We start from the raw sequence: 27,235 nt of genomic DNA on the forward strand, positions 1-27,235 counted from the left end.
AAATAAAGCTATAAAACTCTTAGAAGAAAACATCGGTCTAAATTTCTATGACTTCAGATTAAGCGATGGTTTCTTTAGTAGAATTTCTGGCCTGCAAAAGACACATAAATTATAATGCTATAACTTGGATTATATAATAACCAAAGCTATATTAAGTTTTATTAAAAAATACATTACTTTTTAGTAGTGATTGTAGTCCTTCCACCGCTGCAGGTTTGATTATGGGATGAATATATTTCTTGTCTCAGCTTCGAGAGTTCCTTAGAAATAAAAGGCAATATATAATCATTTGAAAACAGTAGAAACATGAAATACAAAGTATGTTCGACCATTTAACAAGGTTACCAAGAATAGTTACTTGTTTTTCTTCCTTGTTCACCTTGAGGTAAAAATGTTCTAATCCCGCATGTTGAATACTACATATTTTTGCTTCATGCTGCCCAATAAGTTACATTATATGTCTGTGCAGGAATCCATGAATGGGTATAGGATTTCTATATTTGAGGGATAACACGAGATTGAATGGATATGGTTCTCAAGATGATGTGGATTTGTCCTAGAAAGCTTGGCAAGTAAAACCATAGCAGAAAAGTGCTGAAACTTCACTATGGAAGCAGGTATTGTTTCCTAAGAGAAGAAGTTGATCACTGAATGTTACTACAAGTACCCTTTGTTTAACAACAGCAATACAATATCAGCCACTACTTTTGGTAGTTCCTTCCTTTGGCACTGGTTTTATAACAGATCCTGGACTACCTGCTACAGGTACAGAGAGGAATATAACACAGTCCCTTGCTAAAATGGCTAATAATGTAGTGAGGAGCTCACAGTCTTATTGGGAGTTCCATGGGTAATGAGATATAAAATCAGTATCTTCAGAATAGTAAATAAGCCATACTTATTTTTGCTTCCATTGTAGCTTTCCTTTGAATTCTGTTTCACAAAATATGCATCTTCCACCACTTCACACTCACATTCTACTTCCTGAAGATGGACAGTATTGCTTCTCTCTACCTACATCCCAGCCTTTCTTACCTCTGACTGACGCTTTATAAGGGAATCCTTCTCTTCCAGCAAACTCGTCAGTTCATGAAGCTTGAATTGGAAGTCACTGCAGCTTCCTTCTCTTTTCAATACATCTTTCTGGTACTGACTTAATTGAGTCTAAGAATTTAAAAAGACATGAGAATTATTTTAATTTTCATTTACAGGATAGGTAACTGAATTCCAGAAAGGTTAAGTGACAGAAAGTCATATAGCTAGCTATGAAATGAAGAGCAAAATACTAATAGTTATAAAAACTTATAGAGCTTTGTGAATGTAAAATATGAATTGACATGCAAAGTAGAAATGTTATCATTTTTTAAAAAGCGCCTTTACAATTTAGGAAAAGACATTACCTAAGTAACAGGCCTAGGGCACAATAATTAAAATAATGCTAGGAAAACAGGGACTTTAGATCACTCAAATTCTAATTAAGGAAAACTCAATAATAATGGCTAATAGATAATGATTTACAGTTCACAAAATATTCCTCCTGCATGGCTTATCTCAGTTCTCCCAGTAACCCTGTGAGATAAGCATTATTAGAACAGTTTAAAAAACAGGTGGATGAAATCCAGAGAGGTTAAAATGACGCACATTTACATAATTAATAAAAAGCATAGCTGCAACTAATCCGGTCCATTTTCCTCTTTAGGTCCATTATTTGTGCACAGATGGCTGTTAAGTTAAAGTGTTATAGTTCCCATTAGGATGGGAAAAAAAACTAGGGGAGGAAGTCTGCTAGGAAAATCACTAGGCTTTTGAAGAAATTATATTTTGTCTCATCTTGACTTTCTGTTGGGATTGTCCAGTGATACTTGCTGAGAAAAACTTGTGGTCAGTTTTCCATTAAAATGTTTAATATATTTAGCCACATTTAGGAATCACTAAATTAAGAGTTAGTCAATTTTGCCTAAAATTACAAGATAAGGCAATGTATACTTATTCTCACAAATATCACCTTAATTGTGATGCCAATTACATGTACATAATTCGACACTGTTTTTATCCTTGTGCTTGACAGAGGTCTTCCTATGTATCAAAGTCAAGTGAGGATTTGTATGAATCCAACTGTGGCTTTGCTGGATAATCTCAAACGTTGCTCTTTCCTGCTTAAGAATGCTTTAGCAAGATCATAAAGGGTTCCCTGACTGTCAAATAAATAAGTAGATAAAAATTAAAAACCAAAACCCCGAATTTAGTGTCTTTTTTCATTTCCTAGGAAAGAGTAATCAAACAGAAAATAATTTAGCAATATTTCATACACAGTGATGATATGTATTAATGTAAAGGTTTTAAGGGCATATTCCTAAAACTCTACCTTCCCTTGATTTTTCCTTGTAGCTTTAAACTTGAAACCATTATTATCCTCTTAGAAATTTTGTGGTGACTTGTGTAATGCAGTGTAGGATCAACATACCCTTAGCTTGCAGAGCTCTCTATCTTTCTCCATTCTTAAGTTTTTCACCATCTCCATGTAATAGTTGCCAACCTCATCCATTTTAGCCTGCAGCATCGGGCCTGTGCAAGTCTCAGAAACCTACCCAAGACAACACAAGTTTCTGTAATTTGCATTGTTATGAAGGAAATAGGCATTGTACTACAAGATTTATTAGATGAAAGCCCATGATTATATGAGAAATTGAAATAATGAGAGCAATTTTTATGAAATGCATTAGATAGCCCAAATGGCAGGGAGATAAGACATAACTACATAGGAGAACATCAGAACAAGCTCCATGTATTTTCTCAAAAAGAATAGGATTACATATATATAGTTATACACTGTAAACTACAAATATATATACTTGCCAATGTTAGGTTCACAATAGTATAACTAAGGCAGTCACATATGTTTAAAAAAATTTAATACCTGCATTCTAAGGTTTTTATTTTCTTGCTCTAAATTATGTTTACAGTATTCCATTTCTTTTAATCTATATTCCATGTCTGATAGTGTGTGTCGAAGAGAGAGAATACTTTCTTCCAATGCTTGGCATTTTGAGTTTGAGTCTTGAAGTCCTTGCTGTAAAGAAGACATAAGTAAATAAGACAAATGGGTTCTACTTTGGGGGGGCATAGCGTTCTTTTAGTAAATTAATGTGATGAATTAAAGCAAATATTGTTTCATCCCTAGTTTTCTTAAATATTGACCTTTTAAATTGTAAGTTAAATCAGCCAGGTAAAATATTACAATAGATTCTTGCCCGTAGTCTGACTTGCCTATCTTATGTGAGAAGGAATCAAGAAGACTAGATGAATTTTCTTCTTTTTAAATTTTTTAATTTTATTTTTATTTATTTTTAGAGAGAGGGGAAGGGAGGAGAAAAAGGGAGAGAAACACAATGCGTGGTTGCCTCTTGCGCGCCCCCTACTGGGGACCTGGCCCACAACCCAGGCATGGGAATTCCTCTGACTAGGAATCAACCAGCAACCCTTTGATTCACAGGCTGCACTCAATCCACTGAGCCACACCAGCCAGGGCAAGACTAGATGAATCTGACTCTTGTTAGTCTTTGACAATACTGTACCCTGCCTTCTAGTAGGCACCAAAATTACCATATGCCTGATTATTTTTGTGACAACTGGTACTGTCATGGCAGTGAAGATCAGGAAAGTGGCAGCTTTAGAGACTCAATACAATTTCCTAGGAATCAACTCTGCTCAGACATCTGGAGATCACTTCTACAGTTGATTCTTTCACTGATTTATTGAAAAAACACGTGTTAAGATTTTTTTAAAGTAATGACTTTTTTAAAAAAGATTTTATTTATTTATTTTTAGAGAGGGCTGGGAGGAAGATAGAGAGACAGAGAGAGAAACATCAATGTGCGGTTGCTGGGGGTCATGGCCCGCAACCCAGGCATGTGCCCTGGCTGGGAATCGAACCTGCGACACTCTGGTTTGCAGCCCGCACTCAATCCACCAAGCTATGCCAGCCAGGTCTGTGTTAAGATCTTTAAAAAAATTTTTCTTCATGGAATGTCAGTAGATACAATCAATGAGTGAATTCAGATTTTCAATAGTTATGCAATCATTGTCATCCAACAGCATAGATGAGTGGGGACTGTGTAAACTTTAAATTTAAAATACCTAAGGCTATCTTTTTCTGAGGGGCTTTCCTGTCATTGGAAATATCAAAAACCACTCAATTCTCATATGAACAAATTGTTCCATCATATTTTAATTGTGTCTGGAGTGTATCTCATAACTCCAGTGTACCAGTAATTAAGCATAGGAAAAACCATCTAGTTTATCATCAATGAAAATATGAAATTACCTGCTGCTGACGGTTATTTGCTCTCACTGATGCCAAGAGTTCTTCGTATTCTTTTATCTGAGTTTCTTTGAAAACCAAGTCTTTTTCAAGTCTTAACTTGTCATTTTCCAGGGACTAAAACAAAATTATTTGTTATGACTCAGAATTACAGAAACTGGTCCAAAGTCACATAATACAAAGACTCGTTTACATTGGAAGGTTTAAATAAGCACTTTTTACTTGTAGTTGCTAAGAAACAGAATTGTTAAACTTAAGCAAAATATGGGATACAAAAGTATTGAGCCTTTAAAAACCTGTATATTAAAAGAGACAACTTGATGAATTGACTAATTCAAAGTCCAACGAAGCAGAACCTTTTAAATTATTTTAATGTTTTACTCCGATCTTCAAAGACTCCTTGTTAATCCCAGCAGGTGGTAAATTTTCAAAGTAGAGTCTAAATGTGTTCATCAGAACTCAGAAAAAAAATCCAACTCCAAAGTCCTCAAGGAGTTATTCATTGTATGAAAAATATTCTGAATGGATCTAATTGATGGCACCAAGAACAATTAAAATAGAAAAGCTTAAATTCTTAGAGAAGGACATTTTCAAGTATTCAGAGAAATTCAGAGTGTGTTTTATTTTTACAGAAAAGGGGGAGTTCCCATTCAATGAGTCAGATTCTGTATTCTAGTTTTAGAAGCTGCTCTTTGGCTTTAAGCAGTAAATTGCCTTAGCTGTAAACTAATTAATGAGTGCATTCTCAACTTTCTTTCTTTTAACATGGGACAGCTTGTTTTCCCTGTCAGCATCAATGAACTGTTTCAAGAAATTAACGGTTTCTAGATAAGCATAAAGCTGTGTTGTACTAAATTTTAAAAGGTAGACTGAATGCCTTGATTTCTATGTTAGGAAGGTAGGAACTAGAAAGACTTTGGAAAGAAAAATCAAAATATATGTTACTGTCAAGTCATTTTGAAGATGACGAAGCTCCTCTCGTATGTTGCTGAATGTGGATAGCACTAGCCGGAGTGATTTTTCAGACATACCCCTCATCTGGAGGAAGAAAACAATTAATGGTTTATTTATACTAGCATTTAAAAATAGGCAATGTAAGTGATACTGGTCTGATTTTTCTGTTCCTACCAGCAACCTTATTAACAGTTTTATTTTTGATATGACAATATTATTAATAACATGCATAAATAATTCAAGCAATTCTCCTGAAGAGATTATTGTTATATAATTAGAATAGAGAACAGTATTTTTTTCATGATGAAGTAACATCATTTTCACAAGATAGAAATTTATCCAGAAATTATCAAATTTACTTTTATTCTTTATTGAAATATTAGAAAAGATGACACAGTCAACCTTCAAATAGTAAAATACATCTTCCTAAGTATGCTGTCAAATGCATGGATTTTGCCTGCTATACTAGTCAAGTTTAACCTTGACAGATAGAAACATCTGAAATTATAAACAAGTGGGATAGAAGTCCTTTTACTAGGTTAAACTACTTTTTTAAAAGAAAAATGCTTTTTTAAAAGGCAATTGTCATTTCTTGAAAGGTGAACTAGAAACATTTTTTCCTGTTTCTCTTGCTAAGTTTAATTAAAATCCCTGGATGTTATGTATAAAAAACTCTGAAAGGTGAAAAGACAGAAGTCTCGTTAGGATCACTGGGACCTGAAGTGAGTTCCCAGGATTTCTTTTTGGTTCATATATCACAGGCTGGTGTTGGGAAAATCATCAACCCAGAAACACCAATTGGTACAAATAACAAAAGTCCCTGGAAAAGCCTGCTCTTTGTAGCCAAAGGACTGTGAAAATGGCAGCCTAGTAAGGTGAAAAACTTTTAGATTAATAATCACTCTAGTCAAGATAAACACCACAGAAAAAAAAGAAACCCTGCAACTGTACTTCCACCAAAACCATCAAAGGCCAGGAACCAAGCCTAGATTCTCCCTCTCAAGAGACCTTAAAAAGGTGCACCAATGCCACTCACTAGCTGGGTGTTAGAAAAGGGAGGGTGGAAAGATGGGGCTTTTGTTCCCACTGACCAAAAATGATACCTCAGGCATTGTCATGCCTATTGAGACTATGAAAGGAGACTATGCTCTCACTTTATTCAGCAGGAGTGAAATACTGCCCCATCTCCCTTGCCACAGTGATGTCAGAGGATGCTTAGCAGAGAGTAGGGACCGTTATCACTGCCCAAAGGAAATGAGACCACTTAACTTGCAGCGTTTCCTTCCTATCTAAACCAGATCCTAAAAACACAGGGGCCTAGTAAAGAGCCACAATTCCTATCTCTGGTCAGGAAGAACAAGAAGCTTTTTTCCTGATAAAAGTAAGTAAAGGTTAAGTGGGGAACTTGAACTTCTACTCCCCAGCTGGCAATAACAGACAGTGCTCCCACTTCCCCTGTAGTTCCAATATCAGAGGAGGCCTGCTAATACAGAAGAAGATTTGGAGAAGATCCAGAGTCATAACACAATACTCCAATGTCCAAGTTTCAATTTTATTTTATTTTTAAAACTTTTGAAGAAATTTTATTTATTTATTTTTACAGACGGGAAGGGAGGGAGAAAGAGAAGGAGAGAAACATCAACGTGTGGTTGCCTATCTCATGCCCCCAACTGGGGACCTGGCCCACAACCCAGGCATGTGCCCTGACTGGGAATCAAACCAGCGACCCTTTGCTTTGCAGGCCCATGCTCAATCCACTGAGCCACACCAGCCAGGGCAAGTTTCAATTTTAAAAATCACTCATTATTCCAAGAACCAGAAAAATCTCAACTCAATAAGAAAATAAATTAATAGATGTCAACATCAAGATAACAGAAATGTTAAAATTGTCTAAAAAGAATTTTAAAGCAGACATTACAAATGCTTCAACAAGAAATTACTGACTTACATAAAAAAATAGAAAGTGTCAGCAACAAAATGGAAAGTCTCAGAAAAGACATAGAAAATATAAAGAACCAATAGATGAAAATTTTAGAATTGAAAAGCTCAGTAACTAAAAAACAAAAATCTCAGTGGGTGGACTAAAAAACAGAATTGATCGTATAGTGCAAAGAATTGGTGAAGTTGAAGATAGAACAATAGAAAGTACTGAATCTAAACATCAGAGAGAAAATATATGGGAAAAATTAAACAGAGGATTAAAACATATCTAACATGTCATCAAAATCCTAGAAAGAAGTAAATGTGGAGCTGAAAAAGTATTTGAAAAAAAATGGCTGAAAACTTCTCCAAATTAGCAAAAACCATGAACATACATATTCAAGGAATAGAACAAAGTCCAAATATGATCAATCCAAAGAAATCCATGCCCAGACAAGTTGGTCAGACTTCTTAAAACTAAAGATAAAATCTTGAAAGCCGTAAAAGAAAGCTTAACTATTAGGAGTAATGTTTCTAATTACAGAAATCTTAACTATTAGGAGTAATGTTTCTAATTACAGTAATGTTTCTCATCAGAAACCATAGAGGCCAGAAGAAAGTAACATACACTTTTTAAATGCTGAAGGAAAAGAATGGAAGAATTATCAACTACAAATTCTGTATGTAATAAAAATGTCATTTAGGAATGAAGGGAAATCACAACATTTTCAGATAAAGGAGAATAAAAAGAATCTATCACTAAAACCTACCTTAAAAGAACAGCTAAAGAGAAACAAAATAATACAAGGAACAATTTGGAGCATCAAGAAAGAAGAAATAACATATATATGTATATATTATATTATTATTTATTATATTTATTCTGTTATACTGTACCTGGAGATTATTATGATAAGTGAAACAAGCCTGTCAGAGAAAGACAAATACCATATGGGCTCCTATATATGTGGAATCTAATGAACAAAATAAACTGATGAACAAAATTGAGCCAGAGGCATGGAGACATAGACCAGACAGGCAGACAGCTGTCAGAGGGAAGGGGACGGGGGGGACTGGATGAAAGAAGATAATAACATTAGCGAAAGAACATATATGCATGACCCATGGACACAGACAATAGTGTGGTGAAGGCTGGGATTGGGGGATGGGTGGAGGCAGCAAAGGGAGGAACATGGGGATATTTCTAAACACTTGGAAACATATGGGGACATATATACACCTACACACATATATATGTATATATATAAAGTTTATGTATACATGTATGTTTATATATCTACACACACATACAGTAAAAGGTTGGAAAAAAATTATACTGTGCAAACTTTAATCAAAAGAAAACAGGCATGTTATGTTTACATTTGATAAAAAAGACTTCAGAGCAAAGACAATTACCAGGGAAAGAGAGGGCCATTACATAAAGATAGAAGGGTCAGTCCACCAAAAAGACATAGATAGCAATTATGAATGTTTAAGAACCTAACAAGAGAGCTGCAAAAACCTATGCAATGAAAAGCGATAGACTGAAAGGAGAAATAGACAGACCCCCAGTTATAACTAAAGACTTCTATACCCCTCTCTCAGCAGCTGGTAGAACCACTTGGCAGAAAAGTAGCAAGAATATAGAAGAACTCAACGACACTATCAAACAAAGGATCTAATCACCATTTATGAAAGACTCTGTCCAACAACAGCTACGCATTCCTTTCATGTGCCTGTGTAACATATAGCAAGATAGACCACATCCTTTACTTAAACAAAACTTAACCATTTCAAAAGAATTGAGTTCATATGGAATATGTACTCTGAACACAATGGAATCAAACTAGAAATTGGTAACAGAAAGACAACAGGAAAATCTCTAAACACTTGGAAACAAAACAATACACTTAAAAATAATCCCCTGGTCAGAGCAAAAATGTAAAGGGAGATAAAGTTACCAGAAGAGGGGGTACAGGTAGGTATAAAGGGTTAAGTGGGGGGTAAATGGCAATGGAAGGAGAGTTGAGTCGGGCACACAATAGAACATACAGATGATGTATTCTACAATTGTACACCTGAAACCTATATAGTTTTATTAACCAATTTCACCCCAATAAACTCAATAAGTTAAAAAATAAGACAGAAATACACAGAACTGAAAGGAAATGAGAATACGTATCATAATTATGGGACACAGCTAAAGCCGTGATGAGAGGATATTTATAACACTAAGTGCTTACATTAGAAAATAGGAAAGGTCTCAAATTAGTCTCACTTCCTTTATCAAAATACTGGACAAAGAAGAGCAAAATAAACCAAAGGTAAGCAAAGAAAATAAATAATGCAGACAAGAGCAAAAACCAGTGGAAGTGTAAACAGGAAAACAGTAGAGGAGATCACTAAAACTAAAACCTACTTCTTTTCGAAAGAAATCAGTAAGCATGATAAACCTCCAGCAAGACTGACAAATAAAGTCAAGGAATAGGAATGGAGGAGTCATGGGCACGGACAATGGGGAGGACTGACTGTGGGAGTGGGGGCGGGGGGTGGTGAGCAATGGGGAAAAGGTGGGACAACTGTCGCTGAACAACAGTAAAAAAGGACAAGACACAAATTACTAGTATTAACAAATAAGGGATAGTAATACAGACCCTACAGACATCAGAAGGGTAATTAGGGGATACTCTGAACAACTATAGCCATATAAATTTGACAATTTAGATGAAATGGATTATTTCCTTGACAACCACAAGCTACCACAACTCATCTAATATGAAACATCATTTGAATAGGCCTATGACTATTTAGGCATTAAATTTAGAAATTTTTTTAAAAAAAGCTGCCAAACAAATATCCAGGTCCAGATATTTTTACCGAGGGTTCTACAAAATGTTTAAAAGAATTAATACCAAGTCTATGCAGTGTCTTCCAGAAAGTAGAAAAGGAAGAACCACATCTCATTGCACTTTATGAAGCAAGTATTATTATCCTGATAACAAAACCAAAGATAATACAAGATAAGAAAATTATAGACCAATGTCTCTCATGATCTTAGATGCAAAAATCCTTAAAAGAATTTTTTTGTACAAATAGGCCATGAATGCACTTTGGATGAACATCCCACTTCCAGATATAATATCGAGGATGTCTCCAGGATTCAGGTTTTGTGGAGCATATACATTCCCCATACCACTGTCTCTTTATAATACAGATTATGTGCTGCAAAAAAAAATAATCTTTCATTTAAGTTTTACAAATATGACACTAGGTCCAAAATTTGGATGATCAACAAAGCTTTGAGACCAAATGTCAAATTTAGAAATTGTCTTCTTTACGCAAAACTAGATTATCTCCAGAATCCTTTCTTGCAAACACATGTGTTCTTTTTAGTCATATTCCCACAGTATTAGTCTATCTCTCCGTTTATTGCAAGGGAATTGACTTCTCCACTGGTCTCTAGCCTTCCTCAGTTTAGGAAAAGCAAGGCAGGGAGGAGAGACCAAGGGAATTCCATGTTAAGGAATAATACAGGGTGGGACAAAAGTAGGTTTGCAGTTGTTTGTATGGAAAATAATACAATATTAATGAATAGTAAAACAAGAATAAACTCTGTGTTTCAGTCTCACAACTGTAAACCTACTTTTGCCCCACCCCATACTTCCAGAACATTTCCCTAAATGCTAGTCATGTGTGTACTGCTAGTGTTTGATGGTCTGACCAAACTATAATACAATCAGAATCTACTCAATTAATGTGAAAAATGATTTTATTAGAAAATTTCTGTTCTTAATTAAGGGAAGCATCTTAACCTAATGGTTTGTTAGTGTTGCTGTCACACCCACTCGTGACCCCAACTCACCTGCAGAATATAGCGAATTTGCTGTTTTGTAAATTCTGACAATCCTTTGGGAATCAAGGATTCAATGTCTTCTGACTGTAAGAAAAGAGAGGCTCATCCTTTGAACAGTTACACATTAGTATTTTAATCTTATGATCAGAGTTCACAGACTTTTGTGCATCGGACTTATTTTTAGGGACATCAAAATATTGTTTTACATTTCAGGTAATACTTGTTACAAATTTCATTTCTAACCTTATCAGTTCTTACTTTGAAAACATAGATCGTACTCCATTCACCATGGAAAGAATCCTGAATTTCAGGCATTTTAGGGAAAAGCTTTGGACAACCAATCAAATGTTCCATGTCTATTTTTTAAAGATTTTATTTATTTTTTTGTTTATTTTAGACAGAGAGGAAAAGAGGGAGAAAGAGAGGGAGAGAAACCTCAATGTGTGGTTGCCTCTCACATGCCCCCCACTAGGGGCTTGGCCTGGCCCACAACCCAGGCACATGCCCTGACTGGGAATCGAACCCGTGATCCTTTGGTTTGCAGACTGGTGCTCAATCCACTGAGCCACACCAGCTAGGGCCCATTTCCATTTTTTTTTTAAAAGAGCAATTTAAAAACAAGAGAATGGTCTCTTAAATCCCATTAAACACTTTAGTTCAATGTATCTTTCAAAACCTTCTGGAAGTTTTGTTTTGTGGAACATATGAAATTTTAGAGCCTGATTTTAAACAAGGAAAATTTGGGGAAATAAAATTATATTAAGGGTTTATTGAAAATTTACACAGAGCTGTGGTGACTTTGGAAAGCTAATGTTGCCACAGCAATTTAGAACCTTAAACTAATTTTAAGTGAGAAGTTGATTTCAACTCAATATTTTTAAAGGCAACTTAGGGCTTACTGAATAATTGTAATAAATGCAATATATCAATACATTGAAAACAAAGATAAAAATTAACACAAGAATGTTTCATTACATTAAATTCTGTTCTTTCTCTGGTTGATGACTTATTTCATTTAAAGTAATTATTAACAAGATGTGCATATATAATAAAATTACTACTTGTAGGAATACTTCAAGTTGCTGGCTAATTGTCATGGGACATACAAGATCTCAAAATACATTAAAACTGAATTTGCTATTTATGTAATTAATGTAGATTTCAGTTTTATAAAGCAGAGAATATGTGGTCAATGAAATTTTAAATGTTCTCATGAGCAAAGACAAATTCAGTCATAAGATGGGAGCTGATAAAACTTTTTGTATGAGTGATTTAAGATTACTTTTATAGTGATTACAAAGATATAAATGGCTATATCATTTTAAAAGCAAAATGATCATTATTTCTTGTTCTCAGTTTAATCAAGATACCAAATGAACCTGTGTTCCCAGTTTAATAAAGGTACCAAACTAAAATAATATTATTAGTGCAAATATCAGAATTTACTTTGCTATCAGCTATGTTTGAATTTAACTTTCTTTGCACTTACCTCATCTGTGGACTCAAAGTCCTGTTTGCTGTAAAAATGAAAAAGAAAGATAGATAATGAAAGAAAGATAGATAGGAAAATATATACATTGATAATATATGAATATTAATGTTCTAATTATGTTATATCACCTTTTTAATGTATCATTACAGCACCAATTCAAGTTATAGTGCAAATGAAAAAATTTAAATAACTAAATGACACAAATATGAAGATAATTTTCCTGTAGCTGGCTAATCTGTTCCAAATAAATAATAACCAAATAACAAACCAATAGAATATGCAGAGTTGGTTAGTAGCATCCATTCATACCAGTCTGTTTGAGGCTAGGTGTAGAAGTCCTCCATGCCTGGCAATAAATGCCACCTGAGTGAATAAATAATGATAATACTTGTTCTCTATTTATGCTTTCCTTTTCTCCTTGCATTGCTCCTTTTCAATGTTGATTCCAGCTTCTCTCTACAGTGTGTTTCAAGTTGTATCAAAATCCAAGCTTGCAAGGTAAGACTAAGTAACTCATTCAATCTACACTACAATATAATTAGCAGAGACAAAGCTTAGAGGATATTTGAATGTTTGTATAGGAACAGACCTTAAGCGACACGACCAAACTTTTAGTATAATAGAACTTCCAGCATCAAAATGAGGGTTTGACCATGAGGGTTGGAAGGCCCTTTTTGAAGCCATGCTTGGTAGGCAAATGCTGGGAGAAAATTGCTGGTGATTATATTGGTCTGGCATTTTCTTTATTGGGGAGCAGTGAAAGCTAGGAAGGATGCAGTTCTAGTGTTGTCAATGGCAACAGACAGGCCTTTATTTTTGCCTGCTTGCTCCCGCTGCGCTTAGTGGAGGAATTGGGCCCAAAATACATGCAGTAAATGTACTTCTCAAACAAACAACCAGTACGCATGTTCTGAAAGCAAGATAGAATACATTACAGTACAATAAGACAGTCTTAGAAAATCATAGATATGTGATTGTCATATCCTCAGTAAAACCAGGAACATGTTTTAGAGACATTAAGCTAGTACATTTAAGCTAGCTTAATATTACATTAGCTAGTACATTAAGCTAGAGATATTAAGCTAGTTTCTACATTTACCTTCTAAGTAACTATGAGTAATGTATTGCTTATTGAAATAAATGAGTCACCCACTGTGCAAAATCTGTTGCATGCATTTATAAAAATGTACGAGGTAATGTAGAGAAGAGCTGAAAATTCCATTTCCCAACACATAACTGCATATGCCGCATCATGTGTATGTATGCATGTGTGTATGTATGCATGTATCTATGTGGTATTTCCTGTATCACCCAAAATAATAGAAATTGTTGAGCGGCCCTAGCAAAACAAAATCAAGTAGCTTTGCTTATTTAATATTTACTAAAGTAACTACATGCATATATTGGAAGGTAAAACAAGTTAAAATATGAATCACATTGCAGTTTTAGTAGTCTTGCATTACTGTGAATTGAAGTTATCACTGTATTAGCAGACCTTTTATGTTTCAAATTTGAATTCCAATGCCAATCTAATGCGCATGTGCTCAGCCCCTTACTGTTTTCTACAAATGAGAAAGCAATACAAAGAAACAAAACAAGAAACAGCCCACAGCCATTAATATTAGAATATTAAAGAGTATCCAGGATGGTTTTATGAGACAGCCTCCTGTACTGTTGACCCTGGAGCACACTCCTTGCTCCAAAGTGGAGACAAAAGAGGAGGGGGAGATGGAGAAAGCAGAGAAACAGAGCAGAGTGGGAGGTAGAGGTGGAAAGGTCAGTGAGGATTGCCTCTCTATTCAGCACTGGGGGTGAAGGCTGGAATTACCCTGGGAAAACAAATAAAGTCGCACTCACTTTATACCCTCTCATCTCCCAAAGAAGAAAGAAATGTAATACAGGAAAAAAAAAAGGAAAACAGGAAAGGAATGAAGAGAAAAACCCTGACAACCTTATGAGCCACAAAAATATTTAAACACCAAAAGTTTGAGATCCTCTCCATCATGGAGAGTTTAATGTGGAGAAGAACTTTAGATTTTGTTTTTGGTCTTTTTAGCTACTCTAGGAATGAAATTCAAAGCTTTGCAGTGCTTAATTACACATTTAGCTCATCCATGTGTATTTATCCAAACCCCTCGATTAGAGGAAGTTATTTCAAAACTCCATATTACACCTTTATCTGGATGATTGTTATGAAATAATTGAACTTTCCTTGGTAGGTTGCTTTGTCTACTTCGATTTAGTATGAGACTAATAAATTTAGAATATATTGAACTCTCCTTCTGAAAACCTTTATTATGTTGTCAATGCCACATGTTCTGCATTGTCTTGGGGCAACATAAAACACAAGTATTATCTTGTCTTGTACTTTATACAAACATAATTGTTCCAAGGCAACATTTCCTCTGTATAAAATTGGTCTAAATCCTGTGACTTTTCAAATGTGATGATTCAAAATTTTGATAATTCCTTTAATTTGTCAGAAATATTGTTTAAGTGATTGGTACTTAAGCAATATCTAGTAGTGAAAACAAAGTTCTCAGAGTCCCAGATCTTGCCACTTGTGTAGCCCGAGGTCAGCGATTTTCAACTTTTTTCATCTCATGACACATCTAAACTAATTATGAAAATTCTGCAGCACACCAAAAAAATATATTCTATTTTTTGCTATTCTGACAAAAATAGTTCTAATTTTGGTTCATTCACACAGGAGAGCTTTAGTTATGTTGGCTGTTGTTATTTTTTTATTTGACAATCTAAGGGAAAAGAGGTCAGTGCCCCTGAGTAAGTAGTCAGGTATTGCATGTTTTAAAGGTTCTCGAGGTTCTTTGGTTGAATATCACTTCCTTAGGTCTATTCTCAAACTTGAAAATGTATCAGAATCCTCTGGGAAGAGCTTATTGCTCAGCTCTACCCCCAGAGTTTCTCATTCTGTGGGTTTGTTTCTAAGTTCTCACATTATGTTGATGCTGCTTGTAAGAAATCTATGAGAGAAATATTACTATAGCCCTTATTTTATGGATGAAGAAACCAAAGAACACAGAGGTTAAACAAATCAGTCAATATTATACATCTGGTATGTAACCAAAGTTGGGATGTGAATCTGACATAGGAAGTCTGGATCTATTATCAGGGTACTTAACAGTGTGTCTATATTCTCCTGATTTTACAAAGGGATACTTTGATAGAAATATTCACAGGGCATTATGAATGCACAGAAGAGGAACATGGAGGGCAAAATGGGTATCTAGGCACCACTTTGCAGAAAAACTAAGTCATAGTTTATAACTAAAGAGTACTAAAAATGTTTGAATTCATCTCAAGCACTTAGAAAGCATGTGACTTTGAGTTAATAACCTACCCTTTTTGAGTCTTCATTTAGAACATTCTAGCATTACTGTGCAAATTAGATAATACAGAAAAAGCACAGAGTGTGGCACTTAGTACACGTTCAATAAATAATTGACTACTCAGAGTGAGGGAAAAGAGTTTAAGATACTGACTTATATAAATGGATGAATCTGTGAAATAGTTTTTTGGGTAATCAGAGAAAGTGTTGATTAGTATAAACAGTAATAAAGGCTTAGCTTCAAAAATGGAAATCATGCATTTATAATGACTCCAATTCAAATAAATGTCTGTGCTTTGCTGTAACAGTGTTTAACTGCATGGATGTAGCATTCATGATGTTAACTGTTAATGTAACTGTTCATTCATTCATTCATTCATTCAACAAAGATTTACTGAGTCTCCACTAAACCAGTCACCAGGGAAACCAGGGTCAATAAAACAGCCCTCATGGAGCCCTTCTAACTCTTTGGGTAGTGGAGGTTGGACACTGGGTGGAGGAGATAGCGATTTAAGAAAAACAATAAATAAAGCAGAGAGTTAAACTAATTCAGAACTGAGATTTTTCTAAGTGGGAAGGACAAAAAGATCCAGAGGCAAGGCAGTTGAGAGTAATCATAAGTGAATGGTTGCAGTCATGAATATAAAAGCAATAAAATTCAGGGAGAAAGAGGCTTAACATGGAGAGGAAAATGTGATAAATGGAAAGGAAAAGAGATGCACAACAGATTAAAATGTCTAAGAAATACCAGAATCTAGTTTGGGAGTCAGAACTGGAAAAAATTCTACTGACTTTCTCCTACAGATTTTTATGAATTTGTGGAGCTTTCCCAGATTTTGCCTGATAGATGGCCACAAATACAGGGTGAGACAGAAGTGAGTTTACAGTCAGTATGTGAAACAGTTTATTCTTGTATTATTATTTATTAACTATTACATTACATTTCATATGACTAACTATAAACCTACTTTTGCCTCATCCTGTATAATGAGACTATGTAGTAGAAAAAATTTTGGAAGTGTGTAACATATATATTTTATTTATATCACTTTATAGATAGTCATATAATTTATATTTGATATATTATATGCAATATAATATTAAAATAATATACAATGTTTATAATATATAACATTGAATGCTGGCCTTCATATGTTGACCACACATCAGCAAAAGAAACAGTAATGTGTTGGCAGTGGGATTGTGTCTTGTATCATCAGTGTAGTATGTTAAAACAAGTCCTAGTATATCATGCATTTTTGAGCTCTTTGTCCAAGAGGCTGTATGTGCCATCAAAATACATTACAAAAGAAGGTGTACAGAATTCTTTACTGATCCTAAAGGGCTGGTATGATCTCTTTGATGATTTTCAGAAAGTACATTAATTCTTAAAATGAGCCATTTGCTATATCTCCTTATATAGTTGTGCTTTTTCTCCATTAAAAGTACTAGAGTTTTGCCGTGAACCCAAAACTTCTCTAAAATGGTTTGTTAAAAATACTAGATTATCATAAAATGTTTGATAGCTACACTATCAAGGCAAATGATATATTTACCATACCTTCCTCCAATTCTCTGCAAATGTTCTAATAGGCAGTGATATAGATCTGTATTTTTGCGGCTTAGATCAGCAAGTAACTCTCCAAAATATTTGGGGTCCAATTTTTCAGGGCCATCATCCTGAATCACCACCTGAAGAAAACATCAACCTCAATTATAAACAATATCAAGTATTTCTAAATTCACAGATGTTTTTGATAGAAAATGAAAAAAGTGAAATAACCAATTAATACAAGTAACTCATTACAACGTTATCACATAAATCAAGCTACTGAATTTGTTTGCATCTGGGCTATACATTTTTTCAATATAGGAGGAATTTAAAGGAAAAGCAACATTGTAATAACATTTTTAATTTCATTTCACACAAGTCTAAGTGACCTAAAAATGCAAACTTGAATAATTTATATAAAAGTTCTGGAATATAGATGCTTACATAAAACAGTAAAACAAGTAAATCAAAATCTCTGAATTGCCCATTATCACCACATGGCTTACCCATCTGTCCCATTTTGGGAAAAAAAATGTGAAACATTTGAATTATACTGACTACAGAAGAATTAATTTCATTTGGACTTGCATCTTCCCAGTGAAAGCCAGCTTGATTTATTAGCATATCTTAAAGTTAGAATAAATAAATCTTCAATTCCATGTGTTTGTATGAATTTCTTGTTGGATGCCATCCATTTATTACTTAGACTGAATATCCAATCAATCAGATATTGGAAAGAGTAGCTCAGGGCCAAATATAGAAAATTCTTAGACCCCAGACACTTCTGAAATCCTAAGCATAAAGCATTATGAATAGAGTCCTAAATAAGACCTATTCTGCCTATCTGGTGTGGCTCAGTGGATTGAGTGCTGGCCTGCAAACCAGAGGGTCTCTGGTTCCATTCCAGGTTGGGGCACATGCCTGGGTTGTGGGCAAGGTCAGGCCCCCAGTAGGGGGAGCATGAGAAGCAACCACACATAGATGTTTTTCTTCCTCTCTTTCTTCCTTCCTTCCCCTCCGTCTAAAATAAATAAATAAAACCTTTAGAAAAAAAATAACTATTCTATCAACTTCCTATCTTTTGGTACCAATCTTTTCAATAATGTTATCCACCTTGCCTACCATCTCCAAAGCTACACTACCTGAAGGTTAATAAACTGGGTTGCATGTCATACTATCTTTGATATTGCATGTGGGACAAAGGTGCCCTATAAAAACACATATTCATAAGTATATGTATGATAAATGAACTTCAATTTTTTATTTTTTATTGAATTTATTGGGGAGACATTGGTTAATAAAGTTACATATATTTCAGGTGTACAAGTCTGTAACACGTCATCTGTATATTATGTTGTGTGTTCACCGCCCCAAGTCAAGTCTCCTTCCATCGCCATCCATTCTTCCTTTACCCTCTTCTACCTGCCCCCACTCCCTTTCTATCTGGTAATCACCACACTGTTGCCTTCATGAATTACTTTTTTTTTTTTTGCTTAATCCTTTCACCATTCTCACACAGCTCCTCAACTCCCTGCCCATCTGACAGCTGTCAGTCTGTTCTCTTTATAAGTTACTTTCTATTTTGTTTGTTAGTTTGTTTTCTTCATTAGATTCCACATATAAATGAAATCATATAGTATTTGTAAGGACAGCCTATTCAATAAATGGTGTCGGGAAAATTGGACAGATCCATGCAAAAGATGAAACTACACCACCTTCTTACACCACACACAAGAAAAAAAATGGATTAAAACTTTTAGAAGAAAATATAGGCAGTAAAATCTCAAACATTTCTCTTAGTAATATTTTTTCTGAGATATTTCCTTGGACAAGGTAAACAAAAGAAAAAGTAAACAAATGGGACCACATCAAACAGAAAAGTTTTTGCACAGCAAAGGAATCCATCAACAAAACGAAAAGACAACCAACTGTATGGGAGAACACATTTAGTATCCAAAACTTATAAAGAACTCATATGACTAAACACCAAAAAAGCCCAAGCAATTGAATTAAAAATGGGAAAAGTACCTGAATAGATACTTCTCCTTAAAGGATATGCAGATGGCCAACAGATACATGAAAAAATGCTCAATGTCACTAATCATCAGAGAAATGCAAATGAAAACCACAGTCAGATATCATCACCTCGCATCTCTCCAAATAACTATCATCAATAAATCAACAAAGAGTGTGTTGGCAAGGATTTTGACTTCGAATTTGACCAATGATACTTCCTTTTTAACCTATCCTCTAGATGCAGACCCTAAAAAGTCATGCATGCTGAGGTAAGTGAAAGGACTGCAAAGTAAGCAAAGATGAGCTTTGATAATAATGTCTGTGACATTATAATTCATTCATAAAATACAGATAAGTAGAAAAAAGCCACACTCAAAATACAGTATAGCATCACTATATTTTTATTAATATATACATTTTTCACATTTTAAAAAAGTCTGAATACTGCCCTGGCTAGCGTAGCTCAGTGGATTGAGCGCGGGCTGTGAACCAAAGTGTCGCAGGTTCGATTCCCAGCCAGGGTACATGCTTGGGTTGCAGGCCATAACCCCCAGCAACTGCACGTTGATGTTTCTCTGTCTCTCTCTGTCTCTCTCTCTGTCTCTCTCTCTGTCTCTCTCTCTGTCTCTGTCTCTCTCTCTCTCTCTCTCTCTCTCAAGTGAATAAATAAAAAAAATCTTTAAAAAATGTCTGAATACATTACAACATTATCTTGTCCCTGTACCCTTTCAAGTTGCTTTCTTGGGGAAGTAATGATTACTTCCCAAACAGAGTAGTCTTCTAAATGAAAGCCTAAATAGATAGATAAACTGGTAGAGTCAATATCATTACACAGTATATTTAAATGCCATCATATTAATAAGCTGCACGTATCCAATATAAAACCTATAAATGCTTACATAACCATAGTAACACACTCTATGTCCTAACATGGTCTCTGTTTCAGCAGTAGTAAATTTCACTTTCCTGGGCATACATCTCATTATTCTGGCCTGTAGTCTTCACTCACATTTTTGCTGCTTCAGATACTCTTTAATTCTTGCTGTGTATCTAAATCTTACCCATACTTTGAAATCTATCTCAAGATTTACTACCAGCATGAAAATTGAAACTATTCTAGCCAACAAGCTAATTCAATTTAGCTCTTTGTGCTCAATTTTCTTGAATATTTTTCATATTATTTTACATATGTAAATCTTCTTTTCTCAGCATCCTCTCCCTACATAAAAGAAATAAACGAAATGGTAAGAAAATGAGTCATATGAGGTTTGTCCAGAAAAACTCCAGCTATTGTTAATATAATGAGAACAGTTTGAGTGATGTTGATATAACCTGGCAGCCAAGGAGAGGGGACTGGAATGCACATGCATAAACAATGATGACTTCACTGTACCAGTCAGTGGGGGTGGTAGACACTGTTGAGTGAGCACGTGTACTGTGTGGCCATCACATTCAAAATGTAAACAAGCGAGTAGAGCAACGCATCTGCATCAAATTTGTGTTAAGCTTCAACATTTCTCCATGGAAACTATTTGTATGATTCAGAAGGCTTTGGGGGATGATTCAACGAGTGTAATGCAAATGAAAGTGTGGCACAATGTTTCAAGCATGCTTGACAATCTGTTCAAAGAGATCCACATTCTGCAAGGCCTGCAACAAGCAGAACACCTGAGAATGTTGAATGAGCTGCAATCAACAAAGATCAGCAACTGATAGTGCAAGAACTAGAAGCTGATCGGGGGATTCCAAAAACTACTGTGTCCAAGACTTTGATGCAGGATCTTGCCATGAAACATGTTGTGGCAAAATTTGTTGCACGGCTTCGGCTACCAGAGCAGAAGGAACATCATGGTGCGGTTGCTAATGACTTGACTCAAACTGCTACCAATGAACCAGATTTCCTCAAGGTCATAACTGGAGATGAATTGTGGGTCTATAGCCATGATCTGGATATGAAAGGTCAGTTGTGCCAGTGGAAGTCACCTGTTTATTCACGCCTGAAGAATGCGTGGCAAAGTCACAGCAAAATCAAGACCGTGTTAACTGTGTGTTTTGATTGGGAAGGTGTTGTCCATCATGAATCTGCTCCCTCTCCAGGAAAAACAATGAGTACTGCTTCAATGTTCTTTGTCAGTGAGAGATGTAATACAACGAAAATGGCCATAGCTATGGACCAGCTGGTGACTGGCAGCTTCATCATGACAATTCACCTGCTCATGTATCATATCTCATGCACAGTTTTTTGGTAAAACATCAAATCTCCCAGGTGACTCAGCCCCCCTACAGCCCAGACTGGTGTCCTGCAACTTCTGGCTTCTCCACAAACTCAACTCACCTTTGAAAGAGTAGAGATTTCAGACCATCAATGAGATTTGGGAAAATACGATGGGGTAACTGATGGCAATTGGGAGATCTGGATGAGGTCTCAAGGTGTGTACTTTGAAGGGGATGAGGTGTCATTGTCCTATGGGCAGTGTTTTTTGTATCTTCAATAAATGTCTCTATTTTTCATATTGCATGGATGAATACTTTCTGTACAGACTCATAATTTTAGTCATATCCCATAGTATGTACTACAATACTGATTGAACATGCTATAGTTGCTTATGAAGTATTTGTTAAATTGAAAGAAGTCAACTACCTATTTAGAAGTGACCTCAAATGCCAACTAATTTTGGAAATAGTTTTTTGTTTTGTTTTTTATAGGTTTATCTCTTAAAGCAGCTGGCCAAAAATGATTAAGAAAGCCAGAAAGAACCTAGGCAACACTTCCTCAAGAATATTGTGGCAATCCTTTATACCCATTTCTCTAAGTGCAGATAAGTCTAATTATAGCGAGTAAACTCAACTCCTTGTAGAGATGGAGACTGACATTTGAGTTCTACCTAGATTTCTAGATGTTGGCAATCATATCTTCAATGACAGACCTCTTTCAGGAAACAAAGGTCAAATTAAGCAAATATCTATTCATAATAATCATGAATACTTTTGACTTCATATTTCATTCATGCATTTTTCCCTTATGGAATATCTATATATTCACCAAAATGGGACTGTTATAAACACATGGTTTAAAATATGATTTTAAAAATCAACATTAACTGCCAGTCTGCTTTCTGTGTCTATGGGACTGTTGTAATTTTGTTTGGTGGTTTCCAAGAGAGGACAGGTTGGGGGACTGGATGCAAAGGTGAAGGGATTAAGAAGTACAAATTAGTACTTACAGAGTAGTCACAAGGGTGTAAATTATAGCATAGGGTATACGGTCAATAATATTGTAATAACTATGGTGTCAGGTGTGTACTGGAAATATTGGGGGCACGCTTTGTAAACTACGTGATTGTCTAACTAACCAGTAGGCCGTATACCTGACACAAATACAAAATAGTATTGAAAGTAATAAACTGAGATTGAAAATTTTTTAAAAATCAAATTTAACTGGATGAAAGGAAATCTAGCTGTCATGTATATATCAATCCATTGATGCTTAGGCTATCTCATTGCTGTAGCTGGCTGGATAGATACAATTTTCTGGCTTCCCTTCTTTTTGAAGTTTCCTGACTAGAGGAGGGCATTTATTTAGCCAAGGATATTCAAGTACTGGGCTTCCCTGTTAGAATCTCCAAACAACTAATTTGATTAAGTTTAGTGTTCTTGCACATTTTTTCTCATAGCTGATTATAATCCTTTCATAACAGTGTGAAAATTATGTTTTTTTTTACCTTCATTTGCCAAAGCCCTTTCATAGTTTCAAATTGTTGTGAAATCTCTATTTTTTATTTTTGCACATATATTTTCCTGTCATTGCACTGCACACTATTAGACTATTTATGTACGTCTTTACCCACATGAATCCTAATGCCATTACTAAAACTTTTTTTATTCATGTGATTTCTTTTTGGTGGAAAATTTAAGTACCCAAATAAAGAATCAGAGTCCAGTACAGGAATGATTAAATTAACACTGTGTCTGTTTTCATAGCTAGAAAGAAGTGTTAAAAGTTACCAAAGGTAGGTGATTTTATTTTGAGAAATTATAATAACATATTTGTTAACCTCTTACTATGTGCCAGGCATTGAGCTGCAAACTTTATGTAAAGATTAAATGAAGTAATGCTGTCTTGTAACCTCTACACATATTGCCTCCCCAGATGACCTCTTTTGTTTGTTTTCTTAGTTATTTTAGAATTACACTGCTCCGAACTACATTATTTCAGAGCTAAGTATGTTTGATTTTCTTAGGTTGAAACTATGCTAAGTATGCCTGAAGTTCAGATAATAAATTTTAATCAGCTAGAGAAAAAGTAAGAGCATTAGAATTGAAGAATTGGTTATTTTGACAAAAGACATGCCAAGGTGGAAAAGTAGGAAGCCAAATTTCACTCCTTTGTGTATATATTCATACTTTGTTCTGTACAACTTATCATTTACAATATCATTCAACTAACATTTACTAAAAATCCAAAATCCAGTGGGTTCAAAATTTTGGAGGAGAGAGGACAGGCAGAAGTCAGCTTCTCACCTACTGTTAAGTCTTTGACAGGACTGTGCTCAACAATAACATGAAATTTCCTAACCATAAACTGGGATGTGCCCATTAGCAATTTTTTCCATTTACTAAATCACAGGTCTTCAGAGCTTGTTACTTTTATTTTAACTCTTTGTGGGTGTGTTTTAAGATCTCTTTTAGAGTTGGCTCAATACCATGTCCTTGTTGCCTTGAAAAAACAAAAATGTGATATTTCTCATAAAATAATAAAGAGCCTTGACTAGTGTGGCTCAGTTGGTTGTAGAATTGACCTGTAAACTGCAAATGGTGGGTTTGATTCATGCCTAAGGTGCCTGGTCGATCCCCAGTCAGGGTGCATATAGGAGGCAACCAATCAATGTTTCTCTGTTACATCAATGTCTCTCTCTCTCTGCCTCTCTCTCTCTCACTTTCTCCCCTGTCCTTTACCCTCTCTCTAAAATCAATGGGTGTGTCCTTGGATGAAAATGGAAAAAATATATTAAAGATGCTTTAGCATCTTTCAAGTACCTTTTATTAGATCACTATTTGATGCATCAATCAAGTACCTTTTATTAGATCATTATTTGAGTATAATAATGTTCAAGCAGTCCAACACCTTGTCTCTGACTGCAGGTAAAAAAAACTGACAAAAAATCTTTGATTAGAATTGCTGTCACAAACACAAGACAAGACAACAATGTTTAGGTATGAAAGCAGGGGTAAATTAGTGATCATTTCTCAGAACATTTGTAGAAAGTAATTTCTTTGTTGGAGGAAAACATGGGCCTCACCTCACTCCTGCCTTCGAAGTTCTTGTCCTGGTTCCAGTTTGGGGTATTGTTCCTTATTTGTGGTCTATGACATTCCAAGGGTGGAATTTTCTTGCTAGCATCAACATTATATTAAATTTGATATTCAAAGATGATACTCTTGTCCAAGCATATTTACAAAGTTCAATGGTAGTGATTATAGAGCCCTACATATAGTCAGCACATCATAGTTATGGATTTGGGCTGAGCAACCTATATTTTCTTACCTGCTCCATCTCCTCAAACTTAATGGCACCCATTGGTGAGAAATGTTGCTCAGGACTAGCGATAGTTTGTGAGCAAGGTACAGTTACAACCCAATAGCACAGGACATTGGCATAATTTATTTCCACTAGGTAACTGGCTTAAATATGTGCTTTTTCACCTGTTTAGAAGGGTTGCTTAGCAAATTATCAAGGGTTTAAAATGCCGTGTTATGTAAAATGGATTATACATAAATGCCTAACCCTCCAAAAGGTCATGAACATGTTAAGTGACAAGGTTTGCTCTGCTTAAACCTTAGTGGGTGGTGACTTTTTGCTACATGAAAACAAAACCATCTATTAATAAAAGGTCCCAAAGTATAGATTATTATACTGCAAAGGTCATAATGACATGGTAACATGTTTAGACAGAAAGGTTACTGCTTCCTTTATGTTGCTTTGATTTGGGACATTTAATAGCTGTTAGACTGATTGGAACCACAGTTAATCTAGTGGACATTAATCCCTGTGAAATTAAATGCATTTTAGGTACAATGTCATTTGGCTAACAGGATAAATAAATTGGTGCCCTGTTTTGTGCTACAAGAAGAATCTTAGCAAGAAAGAATGTTAGAATTTTAGCTTCTGAAAATTCTCACTTCTCTTTTAATCTCCATAGATATTTTAGTTAAAAAAAGTTGTATTTATACAGTATATGGTACACAGATCTTCAATAAATGTTGTCACTGAATTGAATGTACTGTATAACACTCACAACTCTAAAATGAAGACTTGCCCATAACAACAGTTCTGTACTTCAAATCAAGACCTAATTTAATTTTCTTTGTGAGTAAACCTAGACAGCAAAGCATTGTAGTGACAAAAGGGTGGAAATTGGAGCCAAAACTGCAGGTCCCGCTTCCTAAGTGTAGATTAAATATATTGTTTAAACTCTCTGAAGTATAGTCTCCTCAACTGTAAAATGTAGGTAATTTACTACCTGTGTTATAGAGTTGATGGAAGTATCTTTATCGCATTTTGTTTTGGTAAAATGTTAAACCATCATATAAATAATGGTTTTATTTAATGTAGGAGGGCATAAGGACAATTGTCTATTGGAATAATGATAGAAAGATATTTAAAGGATTGGTATCAAAGTCTATGAAGGCTGCACATATAGTAGAAATGAAAAAAAATGAGGATCGTGAAGAACCATGAGGACAGAGTATGGGAAATATCACTGACATGAGGGGTGAAATTCTCATAGATAATTGCAGGTCAGGGGTCCACAGGAAATGGAGAAGATTGTAAGCCTGCCAATGAAACTGTGGAAGGATTGAGAGAGTGACTAGAAGGTCAATAGGTAGTGGTAACACAAGCCAAGAGGGGCTGTGTATATGGATTGCAGGGTTTTACAGAGAGATGATAAACAAAACCCAGAATACTTGACTGTATGGAATTGCATTGTGAAAAGAATTAGCAATAAATACATAGAAAACTAAATAAATAAAAAATAGTAACAGCAGCAAAAATAGTTATACTAATATAAGAAGCCAAATAATGTGCAAATTGGTTTAGCAAGAATTAATATTTTCATTGCAATAGTAATATAAACACTGAATACTGATTTAGCCAAAAATGGGGATTTATGGAACTAAATTCTATGTATGAGAATTATCAAGAGATAATATACAACAGCAGTAAATCAAGAAATAGCAGCATAAGTATATGCATACTTTTTAGCTATATTGATGTAAATACCAGAAGAAAAAGCAAAGAGCTGAAAATCATTGCCTCTGGGAACTGGTGTGCATGAAGAGAGTTGTAACAGGGAACTGCTGTTTCTTATATACCTTTAGTACCAGTTGACCTTTAAGCACTATACATGTATTATTTTAATTTCAAAATTCAAACTAATTTTTAAAGAGCTAATAAATAACAACTCTTGTTTGCCACAAAACAAGAGTTCAAAAGGGCACCAGAGCAGGTGGTAGTGGGAAACAGATAAAGGGGGTATTGGGAAAACATGGGCCCAAAACAGAAATGAATTAAATTTTTGGAAGGAGTGGCAGGGGACAGAGATCTGTACAAAAGACACTCATTTTCAGTCATGGGGGTGAAGAAAGCAATACATATGGGGAGAGGCATGAGCCACGTGTTAATGAGGAAGGGAACAGGCATAACTGCTGAGTTTACGGGGCTAAACAGCCCAGAGAGTCCACCATTAGTGAAGCATTATGTTAAACAAACTTAGTGG

The 27,235-nt window shown here is 35.1% G+C and overlaps 1 protein-coding gene across 1 annotated transcript in view; it reads right to left on the reverse strand.

Moving 5' to 3' along the window:
• The window catches only part of POF1B (POF1B actin binding protein), a 68,131-nt gene that overhangs the window by 9,592 nt on the left and 31,304 nt on the right, over positions 1-27,235 (reverse strand). The window contains exons 7-15 of the mRNA XM_028522855.2: positions 17,451-17,581; positions 12,538-12,565; positions 11,058-11,132; positions 5,267-5,359; positions 4,325-4,438; positions 2,918-3,070; positions 2,465-2,584; positions 1,036-1,164; positions 178-260 (exon numbers count right to left, since the gene is read on the reverse strand). Coding sequence (XP_028378656.1) covers positions 178-260; positions 1,036-1,164; positions 2,465-2,584; positions 2,918-3,070; positions 4,325-4,438; positions 5,267-5,359; positions 11,058-11,132; positions 12,538-12,565; positions 17,451-17,581 — 926 coding nt within the window. The remainder of the gene's footprint in view (positions 1-177; positions 261-1,035; positions 1,165-2,464; positions 2,585-2,917; positions 3,071-4,324; positions 4,439-5,266; positions 5,360-11,057; positions 11,133-12,537; positions 12,566-17,450; positions 17,582-27,235) is intronic.

Source organism: Phyllostomus discolor, chromosome X (genome assembly GCF_004126475.2).
Source record: "Phyllostomus discolor isolate MPI-MPIP mPhyDis1 chromosome X, mPhyDis1.pri.v3, whole genome shotgun sequence".
NCBI lineage: Eukaryota > Metazoa > Chordata > Mammalia > Chiroptera > Phyllostomidae > Phyllostomus > Phyllostomus discolor.